Below are 13,614 nucleotides of genomic sequence, written 5' to 3' on the forward strand. Positions count from 1 at the left end.
CAAACAAATAAGGACTTCAGAATGCTTTAACTCTGATCATTCCCTCCCATCTTACATGATATCATTTTCCAGTATTTTTGTTCCATGCTGTTTTCACACACTTCAAATTAGTTCAAGCCTGGCCTGGTGCCAAATGCTCAAATGACTAAACTACTAAAACAGAGACCTCCCCAAAGCAGTGGTTCAAAGAAGAGAGAAGTGTATTTCTTTCTCACATAACCGTCCAGGAGCAGGCAGGTGGTCCAAGGCAGCTAGGCAGTTCCATCTCATGAGGTCAACCAAGATAGCTTTCTTCTGACTTGTTATTGTCCCCTCCCCTATCCAGGGTTAAATCCTGACACCAAATGTTCTTAAACACCACGTCATAGTCATCTTAACCACCCAGATGGTAATTCACCTCTACCATGACCACATTCTACCCTGTGGGAAGGGAGAGAGATAAAGTTGAACACAAGCAACTGCTTTTCAGGAAGTGACCTGGAAGTGCATATGATTGCTTTTTGCTGCAAGGGAGGCTGGGAAATGTAGTTTCTGGCTGGGTGACCAGGAGCCCAACTAAAACTTGGAGGCTTCTGTTACTAAAGGGAAAAAGGGGAGAACGGGCTTTGGGGAACAAATTGCAGTCTTCCATAGACATCAGCATCCTGAATCCTCTTCTCTGTGCTTTCCCTGTGTTTGCTTCAACCTCAGGCAGCATCCCCTCAGTGATGGCAAAGATGGTCACTAATAACAATAGCCTCATTGTCTCCCATTTTAGCAATTTCAGTAAAAAAGAGAGTGGCTCTTTACAAATACTTCCAGCTAAAGTCTAGGATTTCCTCTTATTGGTCCAGTGTGGATCATGTGCCTATCACTGAACTAGTTTCTTTGGCCAAGGGGATGCAATGACCTAGTAAACAGATGTGGGGCCACAGTCATCCCTGGAAGGTGGACTGAGTAGAGTTAACCCCACCCAAACCATATGGACTGAAAGTAGGAAAGGGGTGGTCCCCAAAAGTCACATAATGAGGTGCTATTATCCTCAGAATGGGTGCGGAACAAGCCACATTACAGACAATCATTAGACTTGTCTATCCCATCAGGCCGTTGAATTGTTCAAGGAGGTTGTACGATTGAATGTCTTTTAAAAATCCAAATGAATGAAGGTGGAAGGTGATATTGATGATGAAGTTGCCTGGAACACTCTTACTTACCCTTCTGTTAGGAGGGCTCCTACTCATCTCTTATTAGCCATTCATTCAGCACCTTGTGAAGGAACTTCTGCTATGCCGACCATATTTCTTGCTAATTATTTGTGTGTCTGTCTCCCAGCCCTCCCATAACACACCGCTCCAATTGAGGGCTCCCCCAGAGCTGGAATCCATCTGTGTCTATGGTGCCCAAGGCACAGAGTGAGCATCAGGAGACTAGACTTGCTAAATGAAAGAAGAGTAAAGTTTCAATGACTCTCAGCCCTCCTCCCTTCAAGTTCTAGTCCCTCTTTTCACCTTTGTAAATCATGATTGGAAAGACAGCAGCCAAATCCCAGGGAGTTCTGCAGAATTGGGGGAGGAAGAATCAGGCCAGTTTATGTTGTTTATAGAAATGCACCTCCTAATGACTGGAAAACAGTGCCAGGCATCATTTTATTTGTGGAAGTCAAATCAAATCATCAAGAGGCAGACCCAAGTAGGAGGAAGGTCAGCAGATAATTGACTAATCAGAGCTGTCTGCTCATCCTGTTTGATCCTAAGCTTGTTGGGGGTGGGCGAGCTGTGTTTTACAATCAATTCCCAGTCTAAGCACATAAATTATTTTTCCCCCAAAAACACCAATGCCCCCAGCTTAACTGATGCTGAAAACTCTGCCTTTATTGGAGAGAAATAGAACTGAAGGCCAGTGTATGTAGCCAGGGGCAGGGAGAGGAAGGCAGCGCAGGAGACAAACGGAGGGATATCAAGGAGACACCAAAAGCTACTCGGAAGAACAAGAGGTCTTCCTGGAGAAGGTGTCCATGTGGCTGGCCTCCTCAGGAAGCTCCAGCTAGGGGTCTCCTGGGTGGGCCCTTTGCATACTAATTGCTATCATTTATTGAGCCATTGCTACATGCCCGATGTTGTGCGGAGTGCTTTTATCTCGTTTTAATTCTCAGAACAAGCTTGCAAGTTGGGAATTGATTCTCCCATTCATCGATGAAACTAAAGATCAGAAAGTTGCAGCGATGTGCCCATGGTCAGACAGCTAAGGAGTGCAAAGGCTAGAATTTGAATCCTCACAGATCTGTTTTCACTCAAAGCTCCTGCTCTGAGTCCCTACCTATCTTCACAAAACCCCTTTGAGGCAGCTATTATTTCCTGCATTCTACAGATGAGGAGACTCAGTTCCAGGGTTGTCCCAACTTGCCCAAGTGTCACAGCCAAGTCGGGTCTGCCTAACTCCAAAATCTCCTCTGCCTCCCACGTGGAGGAAGAGCAAAAGCCAGGGGGCAGGAACACGTCAGAACGCTGCTGCATGTCAAGCCCCACCCTTTCCCAGGACACTGTCTGTTTCCCACCCACCCCCAGCCTCCATACTTGGGCCCCTTGCAAGAATCCTGTTTGCACTGCCTCTCCCCTAGTGTGGCCCCTGGGCTGAACAGGGAACGGGTGGCTCTTGGGGGGCTCTAAGACACCCCTTGTCCCCTAGGAAAGGAACAGCCAGGGTACCACCAGCCTGGAGGATCCCATCGCCACACATCTGAGCAAGGCCTGTGCCTAAGACTGGCAAGTGCTTGGATCAGGAGCCAGACAAACCTGGTTCAAATCCAGCCCAGTGACTTTGACCTATAACAGTAGCTCCCTTTTTAAAAAGCATCTACTCTAGGACAGATATTTCACTAGGGCTTTCCTCCATATTTTTTTATTTATTCCCCTCCCCCCTCCATGATTGGTCCTATCTTACAAACGAGGAGTCTGAGACACCCGGAGAGGAAGCAACCAGTTAAGGACAGCAAGTCTTCACGAGCCTGGGACTTGAATCCACCTAGGCCCCAGATTCTGCTGTTGCCTAGGAGCGGAGGAGGGAGGAGCAGCCAGAGCAGAGGGAGGAGGGGAAAGAGAGAGGGCGAGCTCCCAGCAGCGAGCCCTGACGACAGCAGGTGATTTTTTTTTTTGCAGCGCTCTTTCTCTCAGCATCTTTCCTGTATTTTTTTTTTTTTTTTTCCTGCTGAGCGGCGGAAAAGGGTGGGGCCGCTTCCCTGCAGTAGAGACGGCGGCAGCAGCGGCTGCAGCATCATTGGGAGCAGCGGCGGCGGCGGCGGCGGCAGCAATGCTCCGTCTCCGCTGGAGGTGATCGCCTCCGAGCCCTGCTAGGTGGCCGGCTGCAACGGGACGCCGGCGGGAAGGAGAATAGAGCTTCGTCCACGGACTCTGTAGCCACACTGCCCGGTCCTTCCTCTGCGCCATGGCTTAAGCCCGCAGCCACCTCTCCTCGCGTCGCTTCGCTTGGCCGGGGTCTGCGGGCCGCCGCAGCCGCAGGGAGGGGCGCGTCCCAGACGCCTGAGCCTGGGGACTTGGGGACGCCGTGTCTCTTACCCTTCGGTGCCTGCAGCAGACTGCGCTCCCAAGACCTTTGCAGGCGGCTCCGGGAGGTGTTTGCAGCTGGTAAAATCGAGGGACTTTATAGATTTTATCTCAGTGATAGCTTTGCCGGGCCGACCTTCCCGGGTGCTCTCTGAGGGAGGAGGGCGAGGTACTCAGGCCACCAAAGTAAAAACGGTGGGAAACAGATCGGCTGGTCGAGGGCCAGGGGACTGAAGGAAGATTAGAGACTTGCTTTAGAACCACAAAAAGAAAGAGCTAGCAGTTAGCATCATGGCGTGGCCGTGCATCACACGGGCCTGCTGCATTGCCCGTTTCTGGAACCAGCTGGACAAGGCGGATATCGCCGTGCCGCTGGTTTTCACCAAGTACTCGGAGGCCACAGAGCACCCGGGGGCCCCGCCGCAGCCGCCGCCGCCGCCGCAACAGCCGGCGCAGCCGGCGCACGCGCCCCCCTCGGCTCGCGCGGTCGCCATAGAGACGCAGCCGGCCCAGGCCGAGCTGGATGCAGTTGCCCGGGCAACAGGGCCGGCGCCCGGGCCTAGCGCCGAACGTGAGGCGGCGGCCGGCCGGGGCCGGAGCGGGCCGGGCCTGGGTCCGGTCTCCGGCTCCACCTCCGGCGCGGGGCCCGCGGACTCGGTGATGCGGCAGGACTATCGCGCCTGGAAGGTGCAGCGGCCCGAGCCGAGCTGCCGGCCGCGCAGCGAGTACCAGCCTTCCGACGCGCCCTTTGAGCGCGAGACCCAGTACCAGAAGGACTTCCGCGCCTGGCCGCTGCCGCGCCGCGGGGACCACCCGTGGATCCCTAAGCCCGTGCAGATCGCCACGTCCTCCCAGGCGCCGTCGGCGCCCATTCTCGGGGCGCCCAAGCGCCGGCCGCAGAGCCAGGAGCGCTGGCCAATGCCGGCCGCCGCTGAGGCCCCGGAGCAAGAGGCGGCCCCTGGCCGAGCTGGTGTTCTTGCGGCAGGAAAGGCGTCCGGTGGGGACGAGCGAGACACACGCAGGAAGCCCGGGCCCGCCTGGATGCTGCGTCGCGCCGAGGGGCTGGGGCCCGAGCAGATACCGCTGCCCGCAGCCCAGGCCCAGGTCCAGGCCGCGGGCCCTGAGGGTGGGCCCGCTGCTGAGGCCCCGGAGCAAGAGGCGGCCCCTGGCGGAGCAGGTGTCCTTGCGGCCGGGAAGGCGTCTGGTGGGGACGAGCGCGACACACGGAGGAAGCCCGGGCCCGCATGGATGCTGCGTCGCGCCGAGGGGCTGGGGCCCGAGCAGACACCGCTGCCCGCAGCCCAGGCCCAGGTCCAGGCCGCGGGTCCCGAGGGTGGGCCCGCCGCTGAGGCCCCGGAGCAAGAGGCGGCCCCTGGCGGAGCAGGTGGCCTTGCGGCCGGAAAGGCGTCCGGTGGGGACGAACGCGACACACGGAGGAAGCCCGGGCCCGCATGGATGCTGCGTCGCGCCGAGGGGCTGGGGCCCGAGCAGACACCGCTGCGCGCGGCCCAGGCCCAGGTCCAGGCCGCGGGCCCCGAGGGTGGCAAGGGGCGTGCAGTGGCGGACGCCCTCAACAGGCAAATCCGCGAGGAGGTGACAAGTGCGGTGAGCAGCTCCTACAGGTGAGACGCGGGCCACAGCTCACGCGACAAGGCTGGCCATCCTTACTCTCTCCCACAGACTACCCAGGGCTCATGCTCCCCATCACAGGCTTCTCACTCAGCCTTCCCCTCCCATCCCAGGCCACACCCTCTCCCCAGCCCCATCCCAGACAACCTCCCGTGGCCGACTTGTCTTTTGCTCCTTCCCCTGTGAAAGCTATATTATCCTCCCCAGCCTGCCTAGGTCTTTCTTTTTACCACTTCAGCCACCTTTCCCTCATCCCCACCCCACCTCAAACCCCTGCCTGCCCAACAGAGACCCTTTGCAATTTCTTCTCAGTCTCTGCTTCCATTCTGCCCCATCCAACTCACCAGCTGCATCAGCCTAGATACTGGCCTTTGCTGGCTCAGCAGTCCCCCAAGGGCCTCAGTGCCTTCCTGCAGGGCCCGGGAAAAAAGAGTGACCTCTCCTGCTCCTCCCTGGCCCAGTTCACTCAGCCTTTCCTTCTTCCCTCTCCTCTCTCAGTCCCTGGGAGACACCCAAGCACCACACCCTTTTCCAGATTCCCTGCAGGGACCTTGTAAATCACCCTCCTCCTTCAACCACTCAGGCTTCAAAGTCAGATTCCTTATGCCTCTTACTCACTCTGACACGTTGGGCAAGTTTCTTAACCTTTCTGGGGATAATAGATTCTTCTCTTAGAATTGTTCACCCATTTATCAATTTAATATTAAATATTCAACATATTTTTTGAGCACTGTGCTAGACATTGGGAAGATCAAATGAGATGATTCAGGAGGAGAATTGTGCCTGGCACATAGTAGGTGATTAGTACAGTCTTGGTTCCCTTCCACCCTTCTAGATGATGTCTCATTATTCCAATTACCACTTCCTGGATACCTCCAGCCTTCTCCTCTATTGAGGCATCTCCTTTCTCCTTCCCTTCCTGTTTTCCAGATGTGTTTCTCATTCTCTTATCACTAAGAACCTCCTCTTTAGCACATTTAAATTCCTTGTAAATAAATGCCTTTAAGCAAGAGCATATTCATTCTCTCTTTCTCTCTCTCTCTCCATCCTTCTAGAATTCTCCCTCTGCTGCAGCCTCAGCCCTTCCAGCCTGCTTTCTCATCCTTCATCCATCCAATATATATTTCTGAATGCTTAGCTTTCAGTCCTGCCCTTATGTTTCAAACCAAATCAATTAGCTAACAGATCACAGCTGACTCTGAAGGTGTACCATTGGGCTTGGGGTCTCTGGGGAAGCAGATGGGCATGATGAATAACTGAGCTAGAGGTGTTCAGAACATGGCTTATGGGGCCCTTCATCAATGCCACAGCCAGTTGCCTTCTTCCGGCAGGAGGGTGTGGTCAGGAGGACTGCAGAGTTAGTGTCTTTTGCCAAGACCCTACATGTAGCCTCAGGTCAGACTGATGTCCTTCTCCAGTGAACAAGACAAACACTCCCCCATTTGCTGAGGAAAGAATAGCATAGATAGACATCGTCTCTTGTTAACACAGAATCTGCCCCGCCCTACCACCCCGGGTTTTAACTCTGGAAAGCATTTCTCAGTAAGGGGCAGCAGCTAATCCATTGGCCCCTACTCCTTCTTCCTGAATTCCACCTCCCACTTGGTGTTTCTGCCTTGGTTTATTGTTATCGTGACCACACTGATCCCCCAGGAGTATACCGCTTCCTTTTAAAGCTCTGGGTCAGGCAAGAACACAGATCCTTTTCCTTGGTTCATAGCAATGAGGAGGTGGAATTTTCACAATATCTTTATGCTGCTACCAAGGAAGGATCAAAAAGAAAAGAAAGGAAGCAAACAATTAAGAAGCATCAAAGACAAAGCCAAGATACAGTTTTGTGGTTCTGCCATGGCTTTCTTGTTATCCAGGCCCTACTTTGTTCCCGAGAACCCTAGGTTTGGCCCAACCTCACAGACTCCTGGCCTGGCCTCTTCATCATCCTACTTCCAGTCTATTACCCTGTGGCAAGTGGAACCTGACCACCTACCAGGCAGAATCTACCTCTCCTCACCTCCATAGCGCCAGTGCCCATTAAGGAGATCCCGGATTCTCAAATCTTTGGTGATCCTACTCAGTTCATGTATCCAAGTTGGTAGGACTTGCTTTGTCCATGGATGGTTGGCCAGGCAGTCCAGAAATAATCACCCTTCAGATACAACTCACTCCAAATATTTTGGGTTGTACCTTTGTTCCATATAGCCTCTTCCCCCCCAACAACACCTTAACTGTACAGTAAGCATGTTCTGCTTCACGGTTAAGAATCACACACACACACTACAAGTGATTGGGTTAAATGGGGTGGGGGCGGGGGATGCTATGCTCTCGCAGCTGGTGAGAATGATTATTTTTAGTGGCTATCAGAACTCCATCAACCTGTCAAAAAAAATCTCTGAGTACCTCAAAAAATATTGTTTTGTAATTTGGGTCTTCTGTAAAATTTAATTATGCATATGACTTTGGGGCCAGCAATTCCATTTTGCTGTATAATCAGAAGGGTTTTCAAACATTAAGAGAATGACTTGCTAAGAGACAGCAATTTCTTTAATGGACAATTTAAGTGCATGACAAATTTGATGTGAAATTTAGCATTATTTTTGGTCCAGAAGAAAAATTAACCAATAAGAGGGAAATGCACTTTGGGTGAAAGTAGATACGAAGAAATAAGATAATCAATTAATGAAATATATTATAAAGAAAAAATGCCTGGGAATATAGGCTTATCTGGAACATTGATTTTCCTTCCCTATTGTCTCACATTCTTTTCCTTGTTCTGATACTGAATATCTCCTGAATTTGAGTATACCCTGTGTCTGCTGTAGATGAGCCTTATATGGCCTTGGAAGCCAAGATGGGCTCCATTTCAATGATAATTTGATTTACAAACCCTTTTCTTCTGCCACTCTACATAAATCATGGTGATTTGCACCATGGTGACTGGTTTATCTCATGGGCTTTCCAAATGACATCTGTCACATGACATCAGTGTGAGCAGTTTGCTTAAACAGAGAAATGACACATAATCCATCAGCTTAATATATTGGTATATAATGTAAAAATACTTTTACCACCCAGGGTTGTACGTGTGCTAGTTGATTTTCACCTACAATCTACAGTCTGTAGATAACATCAAATGTCGTTTGACACTGTGGCTTTGAGAAAGCTTCCCTAGTCAACAGTTCAGTTAATTCGTAACCTATCCTAGCTTGGGATTTTTGCATTCAAGTGGTATCTGAGGTATCTTTAGAATTATTCACCATCATGAAGTTGATTAATTTTAATACATTCATGTTACATAGATGATATTATAAAATTGAGGAGCATGTCTTTGTTATCATCTTTAATATTCAGGATGGATTTCACTGGGCAGCCATTTGTGACTTCAGACCTAGCATTCTCAATTAGAGAATAGATGAGTCATAAGGAGGGGATTACAATTCCCCCCTCAGTCCGCCCCCTTGCCCTAGCCCTCAGTTAATAGGGATAGATGGGGTAGCAGGTGCTCCCCATAGAAATGCTAATGAAAACTTTCCCTGGAAGAAATCAGCTGAGGCACCAGGAGGTGGAATTAATAAAGCAGAGGTAAAATATTTGAAAAATGAGAGCAGTAACAAGGAAGTCAGACAGAAAAGGGGCCTTTAATATCTGCCCCGCAGTCTTCCATGAAGGTTAGAGAAAGGACCATTGGGCTTGGCTTATGCTGTGCAGGACTGCCCTATACCTATGGGGCAACTGCCAATTTCCCTGGTTTCTTCCTGGGCAAGTCCCAGTCGTTTCAAGTCCAATCTCAGGTACTGAATCTTCAGCAACGTCTTCCTAGGTCCTGCCATTCAGGATTAATTTTTCTTTGATTCCCTTTTCATATTCTGTACGCTTCTTATTGTCTGCTCGACTGTAGGATACTTGTATCTGTATCTGCCTCCCTCATCAGATCCTGAACACTTGAAGAGAAGGGCTGTATTTTGTGCATCTCTATACCTCTCACAGTGCGACATTGTGCCTAGGAGCCACGTAGGTTTGTTGAGTCCAGTGGAAATTTTGGAGTTTGATGAAAATATTCACCTAAATATTGATTCGTTTCATTCATTCTCACTTAGTTGAATTTATTTCAGAAAATGACCAACAAGCCCCTGTTTTGTATCAGACTGGATGCTGAGGATAGAAAATAAGTTATAACCATTACGTAAGGAAATTATGTCTTCTTTAATCAAGATAAGTCCAAATCCTACGAGGCTAGCCCTAGAAGTAAATGCGCAAATGGGGAGGGGCAGCGAACCTCACAGACCTGACTCTGGATGCACCTTCTTCCAGGGCAGCGGTCCTCAACCTTGGCCACACATTGGAATCGCTGGAGAACTTTGAAAGTGCTGACGCGGGTGCCTTGCCCAGAAATTCTGGTTTAATTGTGCTGGGGTGTGGCCCAGGATCTGAACTTTTAAGGACTGTCCCAGATAATTCTCCTGCGCAATTCAGGTTATGAACTACTTCCCTAAGGCAAGGATTTCAAAATTTAGTACCCAAAAGAATCACCTGGAGAGCGTTCCAAAATGCAGCTTCCTGGGCCTGGTCCTTAGACATGCTGATTCAGCAGGTTTAAGATGGAGCCTTAGGGGGCTGGCTGTCCCAGTGGCGCAGCGGTTAAGTTCGCATCTTCTGTGTCTTGGCGGCCCAGGGTTCGCAGGTTCAGATCCCGGGTGCAGACATGGCACGGCTTGGCAAGCCATGCTGTGGTAGGCATCCCACATATAAAGTAGAGGAAGATGGGCATGGATGTTAGCTCAGGGCCAGTCTTCCTCAGCAAAAAGAGGAGGATTGGCAGCACATGTTAGCTCAGGGCTAATGTTCCTCAAAAAAAAAAAAAAACGATGGAGCCTTAGAATCTACATTTCAACAAGTACTCAGGTAATTTTGATGCAGGAGAAGTTCAGGCTTTGCCTGGGCACACACTGCTTGAGGAGATTTGCTATCTTTAAGGTACTGAGTTTTCCCATATGCAAACATGGTATCTCTTGCCATTTATCTAAATCTTTTATGTCCTTCACTTACATTTTGTAATTTTCTCCACAAAAGTTACACACACACACATAACAGTTTTTAGGTTTTATTTTTCTTTCTTTTTTTTTTTTTTTTTTTTTTATCTCCCCAAATGCCCCCTGGTACAAAGTTGTATATCTTAGTTGCAGGTCCTTCTAGTTGTGAAGGTTTTATTTTTCTATATTTAAGACTTTGGTAATCTAACTGGATTTTAACTTTATGTATGGAATGGGGTAGGGATCTAATTTTCTTTTTTCCCATATGGAAAGTTGTTTATCCCAATGCCCTTTTTAAAAGTTCAACTTTCCCCCACTAATATCCCCAGTAACCTCTCCTCTGTCACGTAAGGGTCACGTACACTTGGATATCTTTCTGGGCTCTCTGTTCTATTCCATGAGTCTGAGCTAATGCCACACTATCATCTTTTCTTTTTTTCGAAGCTAGTTTTAATTATTCTTCCTATTGTGAAGAGTATATTGTATAACATGTTCCAATTTGCTATTGCTCATATGCATTAATTTTTTATATGTTTATCTTTGTTTTCAGCAAACTTACCACACTCCAATTACAGTTAGTCAAAACTCTGTGGTTTTGTCTGTGGACTCTCTTGGACTGTCTGTGGAGATAGTATATGTTTTTAGCAAATACCAATTTATTGTCTTCCTTTTCAATATTTATATGTCTCGTTTTTTATGTGTGTGTTGCTGCATTGATTAGGACATCTGATATAGTTTTTGATAGTAGGTGATAACAGGCATCTTTGCCTTGGGACATGGGAATGCTTCTAAAATTTTATCATTAAGTATGAGGTTTGCTCTGTGTTTTTATGAGATAGCTTCATATCAGGTTAAGCAACTTCTCTTTATGCTAGTTTATTAGGGGTTTCTAAAAATGTGGATGGGTGTTGAATTTTATTGAATGCTTTTTCTGCATCAACTGAAATGATCATATAGTTTTTCTTTTTTAATCTGATAATAGATTTCTTTTTATATTGAACCATCTTTGCATTCCTGGGATAAACCTTGCTTAGATAAAAATATATTTTATGATACTGAATTTGGTTTGCTGTTTTTCATTTGAAATGTTTGCATATGTATTCCTAAGTGAAATTAGTCTACAGTTTTTTCCTTTTTTATATTGGTCTTATACAATATTGGGATCAAGGTTATTTCTATAAAATTAGGTAAATTTCCCTCCTTTTCAGTTATTTGGGACAATTTATATAAAAAAACTTGCTCCTTAAATATCTGATAAGATTCTCCTGTAAAGCTTTTTGTGCCTGGTGTCTTTTTCATAGGGAGATTAATTTTTTATTACCAATTTGATGCCTTTTATAGTGATTCATTTGTTCAGGTTTTGTATTTCTTCTTGAGTCAATTTTAGTAATTGGTATTTTTCTGGAAATTTTTGCATTTCTTCTAATTTTTAAATTTGTTGACATAAAATTGATGATAGTGTTATCTTGTGGATTTAAAAATAACCTCTACTTATCTGTAGTGATGTTCCCCTTTTCCCACCTAGTATTAATTTGTGCCTTCTCTCTTTTTTTATGGTTAGTCTTATTTAGGTTTGTTTAGTTTTTTAGTCTTTTCAAAGAATCATATTTGGTTTTGTTGATCATCTCTTTTTTCAGTAAGTTTTGCTCTTATTTACTGTTCTTTCTCTTTATGCTCGGAGAGGTAGCCATAGGCCAGGTTTGGAACAGCTTTGCTTCCTACTAAGGAGTTTCGATTTTCTTCTAAAGGAATGAGTCACTGAAGGAATCTAAGTAGGGGAACAACATAATTTGATTTAAATTTTATAAAGCTGCCTCTGGTTGGCTGACCTGGGGAGGTTTGAGAAAGGAAGGCCAATAAGGACGCTGTTGAAATAATCCAGAGAAGATGATAAAGCCTGAACTGTGGCTGGGGATTGGAGATTTATAACATAGTATGGATACAAAACAACAGATCTTACTGACCAAGTGAGATGCAAGGAAGAGGACGTCATCCAAGATGACTCTTGTGTTCCTGGTTTGGGTAAGTGGTAGTGGTGCTAGTCACTGGAACAGACTTTTATTTAGACTTCTTTAGTGACTATAGAGGAGAAAAAAGTCAGAAGTGGAAGTTGAGCTTACATTTTAGTATCTAGAATTTGAGTTGTCAGTGGGATATCTGACAAGAAGTGCTCAAGGGTGGTTGAGTAAATGGATCTGAGGCATAGGAGAGAGATCTGGGCTGTAAATATAGATTTGAAACACCCTGTGGAAGTTATGAAAGCCATAGGAGGAGGCAAAAATCCTCCCTGGAGAGGGAGTAGAGAAAATTATCCATCAGAGAATGGAGCCCTGAGAGATACAGGTAGTTGAGAGTACTGACGGCAGAAGGAATAGCTATGGAAAAGATAAAGAAGGAGTGATTAGAGGGGAGGGAAGAAAACCAGGAGAGAGATGATCATGGAAACCACATCGAGTACCTAATTCAGCAATGCCTTATGCCTACTTGGAAATTTTTCCTGAGGAATTACTGTGTGCAAAGCATTTTGCTGTATCATTGGTTGACTTGTGCTGTTAACTCTCAGAGATTCAGTGTTGACTGAGACTAACCAACAAAGAAGAGAGGAGATAAGATGCACACAATTAATTCTTGGTTGCTCTCCTAGGAAAACATAGCATCAATGCATATATGAACTTAAAGAAAAAGTCAGGCTTATAGAAAAATAATCCAGCAAATGTCTACGAGGATTAAGGAGCCTTCTACATAATCAACGCGGCTTTGGCTTTACAAATTATGTCAGTTGTATAAATGTAGACAGGTGAGCTTCTAATTCTCTGCTAAATGAAGAAACCCACAAGATGGACCTCAACCAGCAAACTGAAAATTCTGTTGGTATTCACTGAAGATGCTGGTTTTTGCCATTAGAAATAATAATAGTAGCTAATTGAGTGCCTATTCTGTATCTGGTAGACTGTTAGAAAGCTTAGATGCATTTTCTCCTGTAATCTTTATAGTCACCCTGCAGAAATGGTACTATTATTTCCCTGTTAGAGCTTAGGACCCACAAGGTCTCCTGTCTGCCTTAGGTTTTAAGAGTCTTGAAGGCACAGACGTTGTCTGCTAGTCTTTCTCTTCACTGGGCACTTTCTCCATGTTATATTTACATGTATAGTCCCAACTGAGTTTCAGTCTTGTGAACATTGCGTAGTGTCTATTATATATCAGGCTAAGTCATAGGATGACAAAGTAGTCCTTGCTTGCAAAAGGCTTGTGTTTATTAGGTAGAGACAAGTGTGCTGAAAAGTTATAAGTGCCCTGATAAAATGTCTGTGCAGGCTATGGTGGGGCACAGAGGACAAGAGGGCCTAAGTCTACTTGATTTGAAGGTTATCAGGGGAAGGGTTCAGTAGAGAAGGGACTGGTAGGCTGAATATTCAAGG

At 46.9% G+C, this 13,614-nt stretch overlaps 1 protein-coding gene across 2 annotated transcripts in view; it reads left to right on the forward strand.

Moving 5' to 3' along the window:
• The first annotated feature begins 1,612 nt into the window (after positions 1–1,612).
• The window catches only part of MAP6 (microtubule associated protein 6), a 77,124-nt gene continuing 65,122 nt past the window's right edge, over positions 1,613–13,614 (forward strand). For both annotated transcript variants that reach the window (XM_023645691.2, XM_070273276.1), the window contains exon 1: positions 1,613–5,161. In XM_023645691.2, coding sequence (XP_023501459.2) covers positions 3,831–5,161 — 1,331 coding nt within the window. In that variant the 5' untranslated portion in view covers positions 1,613–3,830. The remainder of the gene's footprint in view (positions 5,162–13,614) is intronic.

Source organism: Equus caballus, chromosome 7 (assembly GCF_041296265.1).
Source record: "Equus caballus isolate H_3958 breed thoroughbred chromosome 7, TB-T2T, whole genome shotgun sequence".
NCBI classification, from domain to species: Eukaryota; Metazoa; Chordata; class Mammalia; order Perissodactyla; family Equidae; genus Equus; species Equus caballus.